General features: G+C 44.6%; 2 protein-coding genes across 2 annotated transcripts in view; one reads left to right on the plus strand and one right to left on the minus strand.

Annotated features, from left to right (window-relative positions):
* Nucleotides 1-4,860, plus strand: part of LOC143138318 (hepatic triacylglycerol lipase-like) — a 15,608-nt gene extending 10,748 nt beyond the window's left edge. The window contains exons 8-10 of the mRNA XM_076298817.1: nucleotides 617-832; nucleotides 1,744-1,847; nucleotides 4,805-4,860. Of these exons, the coding sequence (XP_076154932.1) occupies nucleotides 617-832; nucleotides 1,744-1,847; nucleotides 4,805-4,860 (376 nt within the window). The remainder of the gene's footprint in view (nucleotides 1-616; nucleotides 833-1,743; nucleotides 1,848-4,804) is intronic.
* The window catches only part of LOC143104354 (disintegrin and metalloproteinase domain-containing protein 10-like), a 26,918-nt gene continuing 9,790 nt past the window's right edge, over nucleotides 2,873-20,000 (minus strand). The window contains exons 5-16 of the mRNA XM_076268388.1: nucleotides 18,332-18,432; nucleotides 14,788-14,946; nucleotides 14,475-14,567; nucleotides 11,133-11,316; nucleotides 10,742-10,905; nucleotides 10,242-10,425; nucleotides 9,548-9,698; nucleotides 9,060-9,243; nucleotides 8,722-8,830; nucleotides 8,272-8,492; nucleotides 7,781-7,907; nucleotides 2,873-6,345 (exon numbers count right to left, since the gene is read on the minus strand). Coding sequence (XP_076124503.1) covers nucleotides 6,143-6,345; nucleotides 7,781-7,907; nucleotides 8,272-8,492; nucleotides 8,722-8,830; nucleotides 9,060-9,243; nucleotides 9,548-9,698; nucleotides 10,242-10,425; nucleotides 10,742-10,905; nucleotides 11,133-11,316; nucleotides 14,475-14,567; nucleotides 14,788-14,946; nucleotides 18,332-18,432 — 1,880 coding nt within the window. The 3' untranslated portion in view covers nucleotides 2,873-6,142. The remainder of the gene's footprint in view (nucleotides 6,346-7,780; nucleotides 7,908-8,271; nucleotides 8,493-8,721; nucleotides 8,831-9,059; nucleotides 9,244-9,547; nucleotides 9,699-10,241; nucleotides 10,426-10,741; nucleotides 10,906-11,132; nucleotides 11,317-14,474; nucleotides 14,568-14,787; nucleotides 14,947-18,331; nucleotides 18,433-20,000) is intronic.

Here is a 20,000-nt window from a genome sequence, read left to right on the forward strand (position 1 = left end):
ATACTTAGATTTTTCTCATAATATACTTACATTTTTCCATCAGTATAAGTATATTAAAGCAACACCAAAGAGTTTTTTGTACCTTAAAATAATGTTTCCAAAATTGTTTCAGTGGTTCATCAACTCGTAACAGGGTGAACGGCAGGGTTTGACTTGCTTCTGATGTCGCAATACATCATACTTTCATAAAATCATGCAACATACTCTACCTTGTCTGTGGACATCGTTATTTGCAAAGCCGGTGCTGGAAAATCAAATAATGTGCGTGCGACAGAGGAAAAGTGCTTTGGTGTTGCTTTAACTATATTTAAATACAGGTACCATATGCTAGATATTTTTAAATTTGCATGTATACTTATCAGTATAAGCCAAGTATAATTCAATTTAGTGTCTCTCTGATCAGTACACAAAAAGTAAGCTATACCTATGCTTAGTTCAAAATAAGTAGACTAACAGTACACTTCCATGAACTTCTTTTTGCTAAGGGATTCCCCAAGTCCCCAAGACCAATACACACACACACACACACACACAGATACAGCAGTCTAGTCTTTCTAGTCTAGCTGTTTGTTAATCACATACACACACACTCAGACTGACCATGTGTGTGTTGTAGCCCGTCAGAGCTGAGTGGGAACAAGACGCTGAGTTTCCTGGTGACGGTGGAGTCGGGCATGGGCCAGCTGGAGGGCCTGACGCTGCGCTGGGGACCGCAGGGCGTGCTGGCGGACATGTGGCAGAGGATGCGGACCATCATGCCCTGGGGCGGCCAGCAGGGCCCAGTGCTCAGTGTGGGGAGGGTGCGCATCAAGGCTGGAGAGACCCAGGACAAGTAAGGAAGATCTCCTTCACACACACACACACACACCATTTAAACACACTCACACACACACCAATAACCAAAAAATTCTATTTATTTTGTTTTGTAAGAATTAGAATTTATGTAAATCAGTGGTTCTCATTCTTTAGAATTGCAGTGGTCCTAGTAGATCACTTTGGTACCCCAACGTTAATTTCACTCTGGGACCACTGATGTACTGTAAATTATATATATTTATTTTTTTTTGCTGTATGGTAATGATGCTGAATGAGCTATGTACGCGGAAAAATTTTGGTTGGCCCCACCAAATCTCACTCCAAGGTTTTTTCAAAAGTTGGCAGCCTTGAATTAACTTTTGTTTATGCATGCAACACCCATTGTTGATGACGCATCCTTGGTTCCGTTCAAAACTGGTGGAAATGCGGGCTGGTTCACTGGAGAACATCAAGGCACAAATAATTCTGAACGGAACCGGTTCAAGAATGCGTCCTCTGTTGGTCAAAACATTTCCTTAGTGACACCTCCAGGCAGAGAGTGATGATGATGATGTTGATGATGAGGATGATGATAGCAGTGTTACTAGTCTGGGAACTCAGCAGTAGACTATGTTCCATTTAGTGTTTGTGTTTATCTCCCTCTACTGGCGATACTGATCCCAACAGCTCACCAAGCAGAAGGTCCTAATAACAGGTTGATTCCGTACATATGCATACAATGTGATATCAGTGACAGAGGGCCCCTATGCTCATAAACATGAGCTCCACTAGCCTTTCAGTCATGCTGTTAAGCAGGTGTATGAGAGAAGCTTGTGTCTGTTGTGGTGTTAAGTTGGCGTGTTTGTGGCGGTGACCTGACTGTGTCGGTTGTGGTGTTAAGTTGGCGTGTTTGTGGTGGTGACCTGACTGTTGCTTCTCTGTGTGCAGGATGTGGTTCTGCTCTGCCTTCCAATCTGATGGCGTGACCCGTCTGCAGCCCTGGACGGACTACACCTTTGACAGATGTCATACATTCACACGCCAGCCCAAGAGTGGGACACACACATACACACACCAGCCCGAGAACCAGACACACACACGCCAGCCCGAGAGCCGAGCAGGCCTGACCAGGGGTCATATAGGAAACTAGCACAAATCAATTTTGTAAATTGAAATAAAAATAAAAAATTCTGAAAAATAAAATAAAAATTCAAATCTGTTAACAGCAGTTATATAAGTTACATGAGTATTACTGTGATCAGTCATCAGCCAATGGAGCAGAAGTTCCACATCAAGTATGATATTACATCTTAACCCCGGAAACAAGGAATACGATTTTATGAATGGCAGACAAGGAGGTGGGTATTAATTCTGTATATATCGGGACACCTCAATGGCTGTAATCCTTCACATATCCCATCAGATGTCCACTGAAGATCATAATATGCCAGAGCCAAGGAGCAGAAATTGTTTTCGAAGAGCAGGAGTCGTCCAAAGTGTTGTAATCACGATGTGGACATCCTCATCAGATTTACACACTCTCACTGGAGACACATGACACACAAGCACAGGGACTATCACCATGGCAACCACCGCCACATCAAGGCGAGGGCCACAGAGCCATGCTTAACTACGCTATACTATACTACACTACACTTAACTATAATATACTATGCTTCACTATACTACACTTCACAATACTATACTACACTTAACTATACCATACTATGCTTAACTATACTACACTTAACCATACTATGCTTAACTATACTATGCTAGACAACGATACTATACTACACTTAACTATACTAAACTGTTGCTGTCAGTGCTCCATTCTTTCATAAATATACAAGCTGTTGCCTCAGGGGACAGACACATCAAATCTGATGTGTTCAATCAGACACACGCACACACAGGGACAGAGCCACCACATTTGATGTGTACAATCACACTCATACACACACACACACACAGGTACAGAGCAATCAGATCTGATGTGGTCAATCAGGCTGCTGGACACACACACACACACACAGAAAGTTCTACTCTGACATGACAGATAGGGAGCCTAGGGAGCAGCTGTTCAACTGAGTCTTTTTATTAATGCATTTCAAGTACTCCAAAAAATTACATCTCTTTGCACAATACGTTTCCAAATGTTAAGAGTAAAAATGTTCAAAGTGAACAAAAGAATTTCGGTACTGTATAAAACACAGTGAACATTAACGTCAGACAGTAGTATTTCTTTTTTTCTTTTTTAACTTTGTGATCTTTCAGCCTACATAACCTACAACATTTCGACTCAATTTGGACATTTTCATTTTCAGTGCACGTTTTTCTATACACTCTTACCAGGACTATGCAAAATTAAATCAAATAAATGGAGCTGGAATTTAAAAAAAATCAAATAAAAGCACAGGCAACAGACGCCTTGTTCCAGGGCACACCACAGGATAAGACAGATGCCTCTGGGCGAAGCAGTGGACGCATCGCACCTCGATGGTCTCACCATTAGTGTCGTTCACCACGATGGTCCACATCAGCCCCCCAATCCAACCAGAACAGAAATAAGAGCAGAAGTGACAGAATGGTCAGATGTTTTCAAGCTGCCAGAAATTAGGTTTTTTTTTCACACACATTAATGTCACTGGCAAAATTCTCTCTTCAATTCGTAAGACAAAGAAAAGGGGCATAGTGACACATATATCAAAATGTCATATTTATCTTCAAATGAAACACAAACTGTTCAGGTACTGTACAAAGTTTACAAGGAAATATGTCCGGTGTTGTTCTAGACGGGTCAGCTCCCAAAGTAATTTTCTGTGATGACCTCACAGCAATGGCTGACAAAATGGCTGAGTCCAGTCTCTGTCATTTTTATGGACTACAATATCCAAAACAAACAAACAAACAAAAAAAACCTTCATGTGAAAAATGTAATGCTGGGTTTCTGACAGAGTCCGTCTCTCTGTAGCCATTGAAACCTCAGCGGCGCCTCCTCCAGGCTGCTCTGGTGCACTACACCCCGCCCCTCGCTGCCGCTCACGCTGCCACCACAACCAACCAGGAGCATCCCAATGATGGGATGGTGGAAGGAACCAATCAGGCGTGTCCCGATGATGATGTTCATGATGTAATGAGCCAATCAGGCGCGTCCCGATGATGATGTTCATGATGTAATGAACCAATCAGGCGTGTCCCGATGATGATGCTCATGGTGTAAAGAACCAATTGGGATCGTCCCGATGATGATGTTCATGGTGTGTGGAACCAATCAGTATCGTCCAGATGAGCATGTGGTGGAAATGCTTCAGTGATTTGAGGCCCACCCCTTAGCAGCAGGGTGTGCCATGGTGGTTTGGCGCACAGGTGTGTGTTTGTGCGCATGTGGAGGCGGCAGGGTGATGCTCTGGTGTATGGAGCAGGCAGGTTCCTGCTTTTGGTGTGTGTGAGTGTGTGTGTGTGTGTGTATGGAGCAGGTTAGTTCCTGCCTTTAGGGTGTGTGTGTGTGTGTGTGCGTGTGTGTGTGTGGCGCAGGCCAGTTCCTGCCTCCTCCTCCTCCTTCACTGGGGCAGGGCGCTCGCTACAAACGATGCTTTTCAAAGAGCGCTATGGCAACAGGCGATTAGACAGGCAGTGAGTACATGTGGTTTCGTTTCTCATTTCAAACATCACAAGTGTTTTAGTGTTTAGATCTAGTTCTCAATGTCACTCAAACATCTAGACGCTATAGTTAGTGGTTCTTAATCAATGTCCTCATAATAAGCAATCATTTTAAAATGCAAACGTGATTACGAAAGAAAGAAGGGGAAAATAAGCATGTTCATTAAAAGCTACTTCATCAGTCATTTCTCCTCAGTTTAAGAGTCCTCGCTCATGCACCCTAGTGGCAAACAAAGCTGACACAACAGCTACAAGAAAAACAAAGAGAGAAGTGAGTTTAAAAAAAAAAAAATTGAGCTCGGCGGCTCAGAGATGTGACCTTTGACATTTGCGGGTGTGGCTGCAGAGAGCAGTCAGAGAGGCCCTAACGACATGAGGGGAGCATCCCCATGGAAACTCTGACGGATGCAGGCAATGTGGGCCTTTCTGCCGAGGATATGCTTGCACATGGACAACAGCTGACTGCCACGGCCCCTTCACTTGCACACAGACAACAGGCTGACCGCCATGGCCACTTCATTTGATTGATCAACTTACTGATTGATTGATCGATCCCTTCTGCTGATCGACTTCTGCATCCAAGAGTTAAACAATATCTCCATTAGTGTAATGTTTTCAAATCCTGAGAATGTTGATCACAACTGCGAGTAATTTCTTTCGACAGTAGAAGAAATAAGTTTTGCTCTCACGTAATATACAATTCTTTACAGTCATTCATCTGTACAGTCCCCAAGATTCTGCTAAGGGAAACACAAGGCTTCATCTTCAGCTTTTACAAAGCAAAGAAAACAAGAAATAAAGAAGCAGAGAAGAAAAGAGGAAAGAAAGAGGAGAAAAGAGGAGAAGAGGAGAGATGAAATGAAGAGAGAGAGCAGAGGAGGGGAGAGGGAGAGAGAGGGGGTGCCAAGTCTGAAGATGGAGAGAGGAGGAGAAGAGGAGTGAGAGAGAGAGAGAGAGAGAGAGAGAGAGAGGAGAGAGGTCTAAAGAGGAGGAGAGAGGTCTCAACTTTCTCAGGTCTGGCCTGAGGAGGAGAACTGGATCTGGAGAAATGTGAGGAAATTTGAAGACGTGATTAAGAGACAGAACAGCCGACCTCACTCGAGCCCGCTGAGGTGGTGGTCTAGACATGGTCCCATTCATCCCCAGCTGACCAGCCAACAGCACACACACACATGCCCACCCTCTCCACACAGATCTCTAGCTCATCTCACAGAGGCCATTTGGAAAGAATTCCGAGTGAGAATGAGGTGTGACAGCGAGTGAAAGGAGAGGAGAGAGATTCGTAGAGACATAAGATAGAGAATATAAGTATAAGACATCCTTCAGAACGGCTTGATGCACGTAATATATCAGCATCAAGACCCACCCCCTCTAAACTCATGATTGTGTGTGTGTGTGTGTGTAGGAAGCAGAATGATTGGCTCATCTTCATATTGTATGACGCTCTTGTGTAAACCCAGCATTTGTCATTTCTCTTGTCCAGTGTGCGTTTATGGGTGTGTGTGTGTGTGTCTGGCTACTGGGAATGTGTGTATGTTTGGGTGTGTGGGTGTGTGTGTGTGTGTGTGTGTGTGTGTGTAGATACGTGGTGGCTCTTTGGAGAAGTGAAAGTCCATCCCCCTGTACTGCAGGCACTAGGAGGGGTGTGTGTGTGGGAGGTGAAAGGTCAGGAGGTTGCGGGGGGTCAGCGGCGCATCTGTCCCATCTGGTAGTTCTCGCGTGGCTGGCGGTGGTGGCGCTGGGGGTGGGCGTGCGGCTGCCGCGGGTTCTGTCGGGGGTGCTGGTTCTGATGTCCGTGCTGGTTCTGGTGGCCGTGCTGGTTCTGGTGGGCGTGCTGCTGCTGCTGCTGCTGGCTGGCGTGCTGGGCTCGGCGCCGCTTCAGCGTACCTGGACCACAGGGGAGGGGACGACACTCAGGTGAGATATGACCACTACACTCAGGTGAGACATCACCACTCAGGTGAGACATCTCCACTACACTCAGGTGAGATATGACCACTACACTCAGGTGAGATATGACCACTACACTCAGGTGAGACATCACCACTCAGGTGAGACATCTCCACTACACTCAGGTGAGATATGACCACTACACTCAGGTGAGACATCACCACTCAGGTGAGACATCTCCACTACACTCAGGTGAGACGTCTCCACTACAATCAGGTGAGACGTCTCCACTACACTCATGTGAGACGTCACCACTACACTCAGGTGAGACGTCACCACTACACTCAGGTGAGACGTCACCACTACACTCAGGTGAGATATCTGCACTAGACATCTGCACTACACTCAGGTGAGACATCACCACTCAGATGAGATCACCACTCAGATGAGACATCACCACTCAGATGAGACATCACCACTCAGATGAGACATCACCACTCAGATGAGACATCACCACTACACTCAGGTGAAACTTGGGTGGGGGTAGTTTGGGGTTGCTGCTGTGTGTGTGTGTGTGTGTGTGTGTGTGTGTGTGCACACTCACTGGGCAGAGGTTTGGGTCGGGGTAGAGGTCTGCACTCCCGCAGGAGTCTCAAGCAAAACAGTGCAGCACGGGACATGTTGTGAAAGCTCTGTGCGGGAGCGGGCGGGACATGTTGTGAAAGCTCTGTGCGGGAGTGGGCGGGACATGTTGTGAAAGCTCTGTGCGGGAGCGGGCAGAACATGTTGTGAAAGCTCTGTGCGGGAGCGGGCGGCAGAGGTGCGTTTGTGGGTGCAGGAGACACAGATGATTCACTGCACTCCCGCAAATTAAATATGTGTGTAAAATAACATAGAAATGATTAAAGTAGTGTATAGAATTATAGTGGAGCTGGATATTGTGTTAGGCAGCATTAAAAGAATGGGTTTTAAGCACCCCAACTGTCGTTTAGGGCCTACGTGGGTTCAACTCTTTCCTGTTGCTCCGTTGTTGAAACTCAAAATTGAAAGCATGACAGAGGAAGAGGACACCACTAGGCTACTTCAGATGTTAGTGCCTTTCTAAAGAACAGATGCCAGCTAGCATAGCTGTGTTACAGTAGCCTACATTCAGAATCAAAAAACTTTAAATCAGACATCTGACAGTCTTTTTCAGTTGTGTGTGTCAAGTGCTCCTTTTGTGAGACAGAAGGCAAAACTGAATATCCCCTCCTGCATATCCTGCGGGATTTTGCGGGTGGAACCTAATGTTACAAATGCAGGAGTGCCACAAAAATGCCACAGCGGGACAGAATGTTGCGGAAGCGGGACTGAAGAATCTGTCCCGCGCAGACCTCTTGGTGGGGGTAGTTTGGGGTTGCTGCTGTGCATGTGCGTGTGTGTGTACACTCACCGGGCAGTGGTTTGGGTGGGGGAAGTTTGGGGTTGCTGCTCGGAGTGTGGACGCTGCAGATCTTGATGAAACCGGCCATCAGCATGATCAAAGCAATGCCCATCAGCAGAACTGCCCACCAGTACGCCTGTGGACCAACACACACATTTTTTTATTTTGGACCAACACACACGTATGCTTTTATTTGGACCAACACACACGCATGCTTTTATTTGGACCAACACACACGTATGCTTTTATTTGGACCAGAGCAACAGAAAAACAACAACAAAGACAAAAACAAAATCTAAATATGGAAGGAAAAGTTATTGATTGTTTATTTTAAGTTATCATTGTTTATCGTAAGTTATTAATGTTTATCGGTTTACGTGGCCCAAAGTAAAGGAGGAGAAGGAACCTGATGACACCTGCTATTCTCTGAAGAGAGGGGTGTGTATGTGGGTGGTGGGTGTGTATGAGAGAGAGAGAGAGAGAGAGAGAGAGAGACGTACCACTATCCACTCGGCGATGTTCTCGTAGAGCTCGGGGTTGAAGATGGCCTTCTTGAGTCGGGCGAGGGGCCCATCAGCGTCCACCAGGCGGCACTTCATGAACACGTCACAGTAGCCCTTGAAGTCGTTACAGGGCGACCCAGCCTGCAAGGTCGTGACCTTCCGGTTGAAGAAGCGCACCCAGCGATCCGAGCCCGTACTACTGCACGTGCTTGGGTTCACTACAGGGGGGGACACAGAGCACACAGCAACCAATCACAATGCAGGCGAAGGGAACAGACACAGGATTCCACTAATCACGTCTGATCCTGTGTGTGTAATAATGATTCCACTAATCACACACGTCTTGTCCTGATCCTGTTTGTGTAATAATGATCGCCTAAAAGTGTTACTGTTAGTGTGTGTGTGTGTGTATGTATGTGTATGTATATGGTGTGTGTGTGGCCTTACTCTTCTCCATGCAGCAGACATGACACAGCTCAGTCTCGTCTTTGCCGTCCACACTAGCACAAGTGCAGACCTCCAGTCCGTACTTCTCACAGATGGAGCCCGAACAGCCCTGAGACACAGACACACACACACACACACACACACACACACACACACACACACAGACACACACACACACACACACACACACACACACACACAAAAAACAGTTAGTCGGGAACTCCTGCAGAGGCAACCACACCCATGAAAACAATATTGCTGTATGGATTTTGTTGTTTTGTGCATTAAGCACTTTGCCACACACACACACACACACATACACACACGGCTGGCCTTACCCCATTGAGGCAGACTTGCGTCTCGCCGTGGCAGGCGGTGAAGTTGGCTTTGGGTTCGGAAGTGGGGCACTGGGCGCTAACCCCATTGCACATGCCCTGGTGCGCACACTCGGACTCCTCACGGCACTTCTCATTACGCCCCTTGTACGTACACTCGGCAGTACAGCACGGACCCTGGCTCGGACTGGACATCACCGGACGGAGAGAGAGAGGGAGAGAGAGAGAGAGAGGGAGAGAAAGAGAGAGGGGGGGGGGGAGATGTTCAGTCTTTAGCTTAAAGTTTGCACTGCTGAAACATGATTATGATCACAAACCTCTAGCCCCAATACACCCTTACATATATTGCCTGAAGAGATTGCCTGCAAGTTGTGGACAAACAAAAGGGGGGGAGGGGGGTCAATATATGAGATATCACTCACCTGCAGACTTTATTAGCCTTCAGTTCACTAGGCTGATAACAACCACGCAATATATGACATATCACTCACCTGCAGACTTTATTAGCCTTCAGTTTGCATTTCTTATTGTCGGGCTGGTTGGCATCATAGCAGCACTGGTCCCGACACTGGTCACTATAGCCACAGTCACACTCCTCTCCTGGTTCAACAAGGCCGTTTCCACAGATAGGCTGGCCAGACTCTACACACACACACACACACACACACACACACGTGTCAGTGGAGTGGCTTGCTCAGTCACATGCCAGATATACCTGATTAATTACATATAAAGAGTTAAACTGAAACAGGAAGAGATGAACAGCTTCTGGCGGACACAGTTCCACTGGCACAGGTGCCACAGGAGAGCAATAACACAGTTTGGCATTTCCACATACTCATGTACACTCACAGGAGAGCAATAACACAGTTTGGCATTTCCACATACTCATGTACACTCCCAGGAGAGCAATAACACAGTTTGGCTTTTCCACATACTCATGTAGACTCCCAGATGACTGGACACAGTTCCACTGTCACAGGTTCCACTCCGAGATACCAGGCGAAACACACACACACACATATATATATAAATACATATATACAGAAGAGTGGGAGGTGCATGGTCTCACCTACGAAGCAGTTGCCCTTCTCTTTCTTTCACACAGGAGCGCACACACACACACACACACACACACACACACACACACACACACACAGGAGAGTGGATGGCGCATGGACTCACCCACGAAGCAGTTGCCCCTCTTCTTGTCGAGCACCTGGCTGATGTTGCGCACGCTGCACTCTGAGAACTTGTTGTTGTTGAACTTGTCTCCGGAGGTGGCGCGCGCGTACATGATGTAGTTGCCCTTCTCCTTCTTCTCTTGGCTCTTCGACTCCCCCGGCGTGCACTCCGACCCCGAGTCATGCTGGGGGGTGAAGACAGAGGAATCAGTGAGAGGGGGGGTAGTAGGGGTAGAGACAGGCTCAATTTGTTGTTGTTTCAGATGAGAGTCTAACAGTCCAGGGTTTTCAGAGGGACTTTCAAAAGTTAGGCCAATCACACACAGGTGCTTCTGCACAAACACTCAGGTGCTCGGCACAAATACTCAGGTGCTTCTGCACAAACACTCAGGTGCTCGACACAAACACTCAGGTGCTCGGCACAAACACTCAGAGCCCTACCTGGAGAGCAGCTGGTTACCAGCTATACGAGTTATAATGACAAGTGTGTCTGTGACTCACCGGCGAGCCGAAGTTGTGTCCGACCTCGTGGGCGAAGGTGATATGGGAGACCTTTGGGGGGACGTGGGAGGCGTAGTTCTGCACCGTTATGATGCCCGTGTTCAAGGACTTCTTCTTCCCATCAGAGTACAGCTTACTCTTCTCACAGATCCCACCCGAGCTGCCTGGAAACACACCAACGGGCACACGCACACACGCACACGCACACACACACACACACACACACACACACACACACACACACACACACACACACACACACACACACACACACACACACACACACACACACACACACACAGAGAACATTGAGGGCATGAAGAATTCTAACTTTGAGGGCCTTGAAGCTCTCTGCATGGGCACACACACACACACACACACACACACACACCTGAGGGAGCTCCGACCCAGGCCAGGCCGAGTACCCCGTCGTCGAAATCACGGTCAGTGAAGACGTAGGCCAGACAGTAGTCGTCATGGTTCTGCTCTGAGTTCAGCTCAAGGAACTTCTCCACACCGATGTTGGCGAAGCGGAAAGGGTTGGACTTGTCCCGCTCATCGCTAGTGGTGTTGATCTGGAACACATAGAAACACACAACCACAACGTCAGGAACACACAGAAACACACAACCACAACATCAGGAACACATAGAAACACACAACCACAACGTCAGAAACAGGGAGAAAGACACACAACCACAACGTCAGGAACAGGGAGAACAGTGCGGAGTCATCCTATCAAACAGCAGGAAAAGACGAGTCATTGTTTCTAACAGAGCCAATGAGAGAACACTGCTGAATCATAGGGTGTTTTCACATATACAGTAGTCCCTTTTAAAATAACCAAACTCAGCCCACTAATATGTCTTTTCCACTTTACTTTCAGAGGGGAGAAGGCTAAAAGCATGAGTTTTCCATCCATATCGACTGTTGCCATGAGTAAACAAAACTAGCCAACTAGCATTACACTGCAGACGCTGACTAGCATTTTAAACAGCTATTTTCTGCCATTTTTATGGGACAAATCATTCAACTGACATATCATTCTCCCATTTATGTATCTCATTAACTTTTGTTTTGCATGCTATACCAATTGTTGATGACGCACCCTTGGCTCGGTTCAAAACTGGTGGAAATGCTGGCTGGTTCACTAGATAGCACCAGGGTTCAAAGAATTCTATATGGAACCGGTTCAAGAACGGGTTCGCTATCAGTGGAAAAACGCCCTAAAAGGGAACCAGAAAGTGGACCAAAACAAAAGGGACTCAGTTTATTTTGGAGTTAATTTGAAAGAGGACTCGGATCTCTTTCTGGTGCACTTCAGCTCTGATGGGGCCTCAGTTTCCTTCCTGTTCACACTATACCTTCTCTGGGAGTCTCAGACCTTAGGCTACAGCTTTGGATTATGGGCTATGTAGTTGCAAATATCTTCTTGAACGGTCAGTCAACACACCAGCCTAATTCACACTTTCTAATTCAGTGGTAGGCCCGCCCCACCTGGTTACTGTTACTATGTCCCAACAACATTTAGCTAACGTCCAAAATGACAAGTGAACAGCAGCCTGTTCATTGCACTGAGCAGTCTGTTTTGTATGTTTACCACTGACAGGCAAGAATAGTTCAGAGAGATAATAGCCTAACAGGTCATGAGAAATGGTGAGCAATGTACCGTAAAACTCCAAATAAAAGCCTGGGCTTTTATTTTCCCAAATCGCCAAACTGCACCGGCTAGTATTAGAGACAGGCGTCTATATGAGACAGGCCTTTAATTCCCTTCACATAAAACTTTTCCTTTGCAAAGATGGAAAATATTATCAAATTAATTATTTCAAACACACTGAATGTCTACCTACAGTATATGACTAGGCTATCTGATGACAATTACGGATCATCATTCATTTAGTGTTGAGATGTTGTTCATTGAGTGAGATACAGTAAGATCCAAATAGCAGGGATAGCCAGAACAGATGAAACACGTTTTAATTACGTAATTTACAAAGAGATCGCATCACACTGAAAGCTCATATTTTGTCACTAGCAAATAGCCTATATCGGTCCTTTGTCAAATACAGTTGCATTATCAGCCCTGACCAAAACGGTTCAGGAATTATTTATGCAAAAGTGGAACGTGCTTAATGTTTAATTCTCCCTCCTTTTCGGCACGAATGAAACAGCATGAGAGAGCATGAACCATATTGTTTCTCCCGTTTTGTATTTGCCAAATTTGACAACAGTCTACATTCAAATCATAGCCTACTTCCAGGCGCGCAGGAACATATTTTTGACCAGGGGTGCTGAATAACAAAATAATCATGGATGTCCGACGATTTCTCCCCCAGCATATGATTCGAATTTAGACAGCTAAATACAACATTTCACCGCCGTGTATGAGTAGGTCTAAGAGTGAGAAGTTTTATAATGCCCTGGGCAGCCACATTCCACATTCCACTGCAACTATGCGCAGCACTTGCCACTCCGACTCATCAATAAAAACTGTTCGTGCACACACCAGTCCCATAGAAGCGCACTTGACTTTACATCATTAACCTATTTCAGTATATAGCCAGAGAATGTCCGTATACGCGCTCTGATATAGCCTAGTCTAAGGTAAATTCCTTTTCTGACTTCTTTCTCTGTATCGCCATGGCATTTAGAATAAAGAATAACGTTCGCGAACCGTTCTGGTTTTGTTGCCAGCCTGAAAACATGCTTACCATCGGCCTATCCGCAAATTTTAAACACAAGGGATGAATTGAACGATGACAAAGTCGGATATATAGGCATAGTTCATATTGAAAAAAAAGCTATACAATTTGGAACTCACCGCAGTCTTTTAATGCCATAATCAAAACGTGCGCAGTCTGCGCCATACTTAAGCCCAAATCACACCCAAGATTCGCGACGAGATGAGCAGCAACTTGATGCAACATTCTAAAACCTTGCAACTGTGACCAGACAAGGTGAATGCTTTGCGACGGCTTGCAACGACGTGCAACATCTAATTCACACTGCTGTAACCTCCTTTCTGTAACGGTTTCTGTCATTGCGAATCTTTAAACAGACGATCTGACGGGTTTTAGAAGATTAAATACAACCCGAAACTAAAAAACAGACCAGGCCTCTACTGGAGACCGGCCTTTAACCCAAACCTGTAGCCACGCCAGGCTTTTAAAAGAGACAGGCGTCTCTTAGGGACTTGGCGATTATTTGAAGTTTTACGGTAATCCAAAGATCGCTGATTTCTAGATTGTCAGTTACCAATGGCTTGCATGAAAAGATATTAATTAGTCTAATGTTATAACTTGTTTGGCTGTAGCAAAATTGTCTGTATAATGAGCCTAATGATAATAGCTTTTATAATAAACAACATGCTTTTTCTTTTGGCAATGGCAAGTGAAGTAGGACAAAATAGGCTAGCCTACAATGCAAAATGTGAAAGAGAACCTGGGGCGGCTTGTGTTCACAATACACAGATAAGGCAAACTGCACCGCGGACTTCAAAGCTAACCGTGCCGAGAATACCTACTGTGGCGGTCTCAGTTCGGTTCTCTTTAAAGGGGTCTGAGTTTGGTTGGCGTGTTCACATATGCACAAAAAATGCTGAGTCATCGATCTGAATTAATTCAGAAGGCTGAAAGGGACCAAGTATGAAAACACCCTAACAGGGCTAGCGTCTGTGGAGAGAGAAGACTGCTCAATCATAGTTTCTGAGAGAAGGTTCTAGGTCCCTCACCCGTATCCTCTTGACCATGAAGCTGATGTTGCGGATGCCCATGAAGTCGGTGCCCTGGTAGATGGCATCAATGGCCTTCACGTGGCTGGAGATCTGCCCAGGAGAAGAAGGCAGTAGGCCACAGAGATGATGCCCATTCACACAGGTTAACACAGAACCACAATATAACCTTACTGTAGTACTGTACTTACACCAATCTGAACACCAAAGGAAAATTATGTCAACAACAGGCTAGAGTGTGTATGTGTGCTGGGTTAGTACTCGAGTGTGTGTGTGTATGTGTAAGTGTGAGCTGGGTCAAGCCCCTGCTTGCCTGTGCGATGACGGCCTCCCTGGTCTTGTAGTACTTGTAGAAGAGGTGGTCTGTCTGGATGAAGAGCTGGCAGGTGTTCTTCTCTGGCTGGGCCATCCTCCTCTTCCTCAACAGCACGGGCCCCTCACCAGGCTCCGCCTCCAGCAGCTCATTCCGCACCTGCACAGAGGAACACTCTAGTCAGACAACTTAGACTCTAGATCTATTTATCCGCTCATCTCAACACCACTACACTATCCATCCACTCAGCCCAACACCACTACACTACCTATCTATACTCAGCTCAACACCACTATAATCAATCAATCTATCTATCTATCTATCTCTATCTATCTATCTATCTATCACCACTACACTATCCATCCGCTCAGCCCAACACCACACTGCCTATCTATCTACCCACTCATCTCAACACCACTACACTATCTACCTATCTACCCACTCATCTCAACACCGCTACATTATCTACCTATCTACTCAGCTGAACACCACTATAATCAATCAATCAATCAATCAATCAATCAATCAATATCTATCTATCTATCTATCTATCTATCTATCTATCACCTCAACACCACTACACTATCCATCCGCTCAGCCCAACACCACACTGCCTATCTATCTATCTATCCATTCATCTCAACACCACTACACTATCTATCTATCTACCCACTCATCTCAACACCACTACACTATCTACCTACTTATCCGCTCAGCCCAACACCACTACACTATCTACCTACTTATCCACTCAGCCCAACACCACTACACTACCTATTGATCCGCTCATCTCAACACCACTACACTATCTACCTATCTACCCACTCATCTCAACACCACTACACTATCTACCTACTTATCCGCTCAGCCCAACACCACTACACTATCTACCTATTTATCCGCTCATCTCAACACCACTACACTATCTACCTATCTATCGGCTCATCTCAACACCACTACACTACCTATTAGGGCTGTAACGATACAAACCGAATCGTGAGTTTGGTGTATCACGATTTTTGACCCATGGTTCGATACATACCTCGATTTTTTGTGTGTGTGGATAAGGTTATTTTTTTAACTAGCTATTTTATTAAATAACATTGAATAATTTGGAAACTAGATTACGATATTTGACTATATAAACTGGAATTATTTGAACACTGAATATACACATATTGTATATAATAATATACAATATTATATTATATTATATACATATATTAATATGATATTCATAAACTACTGAAAGAATAGAACTGATAGAAAATACTGAACATTATGCAGAGTATAGCCTGTGTAGGCTACTTTTTCTATTAAAGCTCTAACGTCTAACTCTTGCTGCTTCAGCTGTCAGCAGCTCTGGTTGAAGTCTGGAAAAATTGTAAACAAAGTAGCCTAGTTGACTAGCTTAATCATAGTCTACTGGTTGGACTGTTCAGTTTCCCCACATGTGTTAAAGTTTCAAGGTAATACTTTTTCTCCTTGGGACAGGCCATTTTGAGTCTTTTGAGAAAACCATTGGTATTGAGATGATCAGGCAACTGGAATGCAAGAGTTTTAAATACATTTGCGCAGCGTGCTAATGATTCTAACCGGATTTAATAACACTTTAGCTAGTCACCTTCTGCGTCCTCGCTTTCAAGATTGTGAATGTTTTATTTGGATTAAATGTTCATGGTGAAGTGCATGTCCATTGAGCGAGCGAGCGAGCGAGCAAGAGAGCCCAACACTACTATACTCTATTGATATATCCACTCAGCCCAACACCACTATACTCTATCTGTCCACTCAGCCCAACACCACTGCACTTTATATTTTGGTGCTCTGATATTTCATATTTAGGTAAGAGGCAAAGCACTGATATTTCATATCTGAGTGAAAGTTCTCCAGCTGCCAGAGTTGAGAGGGACATTCAGGAGGCACAAGGGACATGGACCGTGGCCTGAGTGGGATTCATGCTGATGAATGGAGAGTAGGGCTGTGCATCGATATTGAAATATTGATTTATCGTGTCGCCACTTGCCAAATATTTTTTATTAAAGCATTAGGCCGTGCAAGAATGTCTATACAGCTGACTATTGCGTTATTTTATTATTATCTGTCTGCTGAATTATCAGTATAATGTGATCTACGTATTATACTGCCCAGGTGGTAATTATCAGTATAATGTGATCTACTTATTATACTGCCCAGGTGGTACACAGCAAGTTATGTTTCCAGCTCTATTTTTACATTTTCAGTAAAATATCGCAATAAGTATCATATTGTAATACCGTAAAACTTCAAATAATCGCCGAGTCCCTAAGAGACGCCTGTCTCTTTTAAACGCCTGGCGTGGCTACAGGTTTGGGTTAAAGGCCGGTCTCCAGTAGAGGCCTGGTCTGTTTTTTAGTTTCGGGTTGTATTTAATCTTCTAAAACCAGTCAGATCGTCTGTTTAAAGATTCGCAATGACACGAAACCGTTACAAAAAGGAGGTTACAGCAGTGTAAATTAGATGTTACACGTCGTTACAAGCCGTCGCAAAGCATTCACATGGTCACAGTTGCAAGGTTGCATCAACCTTTTTTTATAGATTTTATTGATGAGTTAGAGTGGCAAGTGCTGCGTATAGTTGCAGTGGAATGTGGCTGCCCAGGGCATTATAAAACTTCTCACTCTTAGACCTACTTATACACGGCGGTGAAATGGCGTATTTAGCTGTCTAAATTCAAATCATATGCTGGGGGAGAAATCGTCGGATATCCATGATTATTTTGTTATTCAGCACCCCTGGTCAAAAATATGTTCCCGCGCGCCTGGAAGTAAGCTATGATTTGAATGTAGACTGTTGTCAAATTTGGCAAATACAAAACGGGAGAAACAATATGGTTCATGCCCTCTCATGCTGTTTCATTCATGCCGAAAAGGAGGGAGAATGAAACATTAAGCACGTTCCACTTTTGCATAAATAATTCCTGAACGGTTTTGGTCAGGGCTGATAATGCAACTGTATTTGACAAAGGACCGATATAGGCTATTTGCTAGTGAGAAAATATGAGCTTTCAGTGTGATACGATCTCTTTGTAGATTACGTTTAATTAAAACGTGGTTCATCTGTTCTGGCTATCCCCGCTTTTGGATCTTACTGTATCTCACTCAATGAACAACATCTCAACACTAAATGAATGATGATCCGTAATTGTCATCGGATAGCCTAGTCATATAGGTAGACATTCAGTGTGTTTGAAATAATTAATTCGATAATATTTTCCATCTTTGCAGAGGAAACGTTTTCTGTAAAGGGAATTAAAGGCCTTTCTCATATAGACGCCTGTCTCTAATACTAGCCAGTGCAGTTTGGCGATTTGGGAAAATAAAAGCCCGGGCTATTATTTGGAGTTTTACGGTATTGTGACGTATTGTATCGTGACCACTGTGTCATGATGCGAATTGTATCGTCCTTGCCAATGGAGAGGTGTGTGTGTGTGTGTGTGTGTGTGTGTGTGTGTGTGTGTGTGTGTGTGTGTGTGTGTGTGTGTGTGTGTGTGTGTGTGTCTCACGTTGATGGGCTCATCTGCCCCAGAGCTCTGGTACTTCTTCATCCTGTCGAACACGCTGTGGTCGGCACAGCCGCCTTGAGGGCCGTACTTATGGGGGTAATCTGCAAAGGACAGAGAGGCACAGGTAGTATCACACCACAGTCTAACTCTAACACTAATATCACACCAGAGCAGTATAACTCCCACTAATATCACACCACACTAGAGCAGTCTAACTCCCACTAATATCACACCAGAGCAGTTTAACTCACACTAATATCACATCACACTAGAGCAGTCTAATTCACAGTGATATCACACCAGAGCAGTCTAACTCAAACTAATATTACACCACAACAGAGCAGTTTAACTCACACTAATATCACACTAGAGCAGTCTACCTCACACTAATATCACTCCAGAGCAGCCTAACTCACACACTAATATCACACCAGAGCAGTCGAACTCACACTAATATCACACCAGAGCAGTCGAACTCACACTAATATCACACCACACTAGAGCAGCCTAACTCACACTAATATCACACCAGAGCAGTTTAACTCACACTAATATCACACCAGAGCAGTTTAACTCACACTAATATCCCACCAGAGCAGTGTAACTCACACTAATATCACACCAGAGCAGTCTACCTCACACTAATATCACACCAGAGCAGTTTAACTCACACTAATATCACACCACATTAGAGCAGTCTAATCCACAGTGATATCACACCAGAGCAGTCTAACTCACACTAATATTACACCACAACAGAGCAGTTTATATCACACTAGAGCAGTCTACCTCACACTAATATCACTCCAGAGTAGGGGTGGGCGATATATATCGTCTGCGATAATATCGTGATTGTTGTTTTAACGATGTGCAATTTGACATTATCGAGTATTTAAATTACTTATGGGGAAAAAACACTCGAAATCACGCATTGAAGACATACATTCCCAGGAGGTGTATGCGGGAGAAGCCCCTGGCTGCAGCAGAGCAAGTGTCACGTGATCACTAGTGGGTCACAACGTTGTCCCACGCACGCCTAATGTTTATTTTGTGCAGCGAGAGTAGCCTACTTGGGATTTTATGCGGCTACTTTTTTCAAGTATCTGTTCAAGTAGCATTGATGAGTCAGTTTTAAACAAAGAACTATTCTCAAGTAACTCTTTTGTAAATAGACTGAAGTTCGCTGTAAATATCTACGTTTACCGATTATGCTAACGTTAGCATCTCTATGGGATTTCTCATATACATTAGCCATAAGCTAATGCATTAGTTTCTATTCTGTAACTTGGAATGCTAGCCTCTTGGAAGGCTAGTGCTCTTAAACAAAACATAGAAGGAAATAACTGATATGTACTCTGTTGGTCTGCTTAGTTTTACAGTGAATCCTATGTAAAGGTTTGAAAGGAACTTCAGCCTCAGACTTTCTCTTGGGAAACTGTTAGGCCTATTCATCTTCTCTAATGTAGCTGGCTACACACCCAAGTGGGGGCAGAATTGGAAATGTGTCATAGAGTGACAATGCATTGGTTGATTTGGTTAAAAAGTCACAGGTTAGGTTATTGGTTATTATTGTAATGATGCTATTCATAAATAATTAGCAGTAAAGTAATAAAAAATTTTTTTTAAAGGATATCGACTAATTATCGTTATCGTCAAAATCACAAAAAAT

The sequence above is a fragment of the Alosa pseudoharengus genome, unplaced genomic scaffold (assembly GCF_046254945.1).
Source record: "Alosa pseudoharengus isolate Yale_2024_CS ecotype anadromous, Long Island Sound unplaced genomic scaffold, YU_APseudo_1.1 YU_APseudo_1.1_scf_10, whole genome shotgun sequence".
Classification (NCBI taxonomy): Eukaryota; Metazoa; Chordata; class Actinopteri; order Clupeiformes; family Clupeidae; genus Alosa; species Alosa pseudoharengus.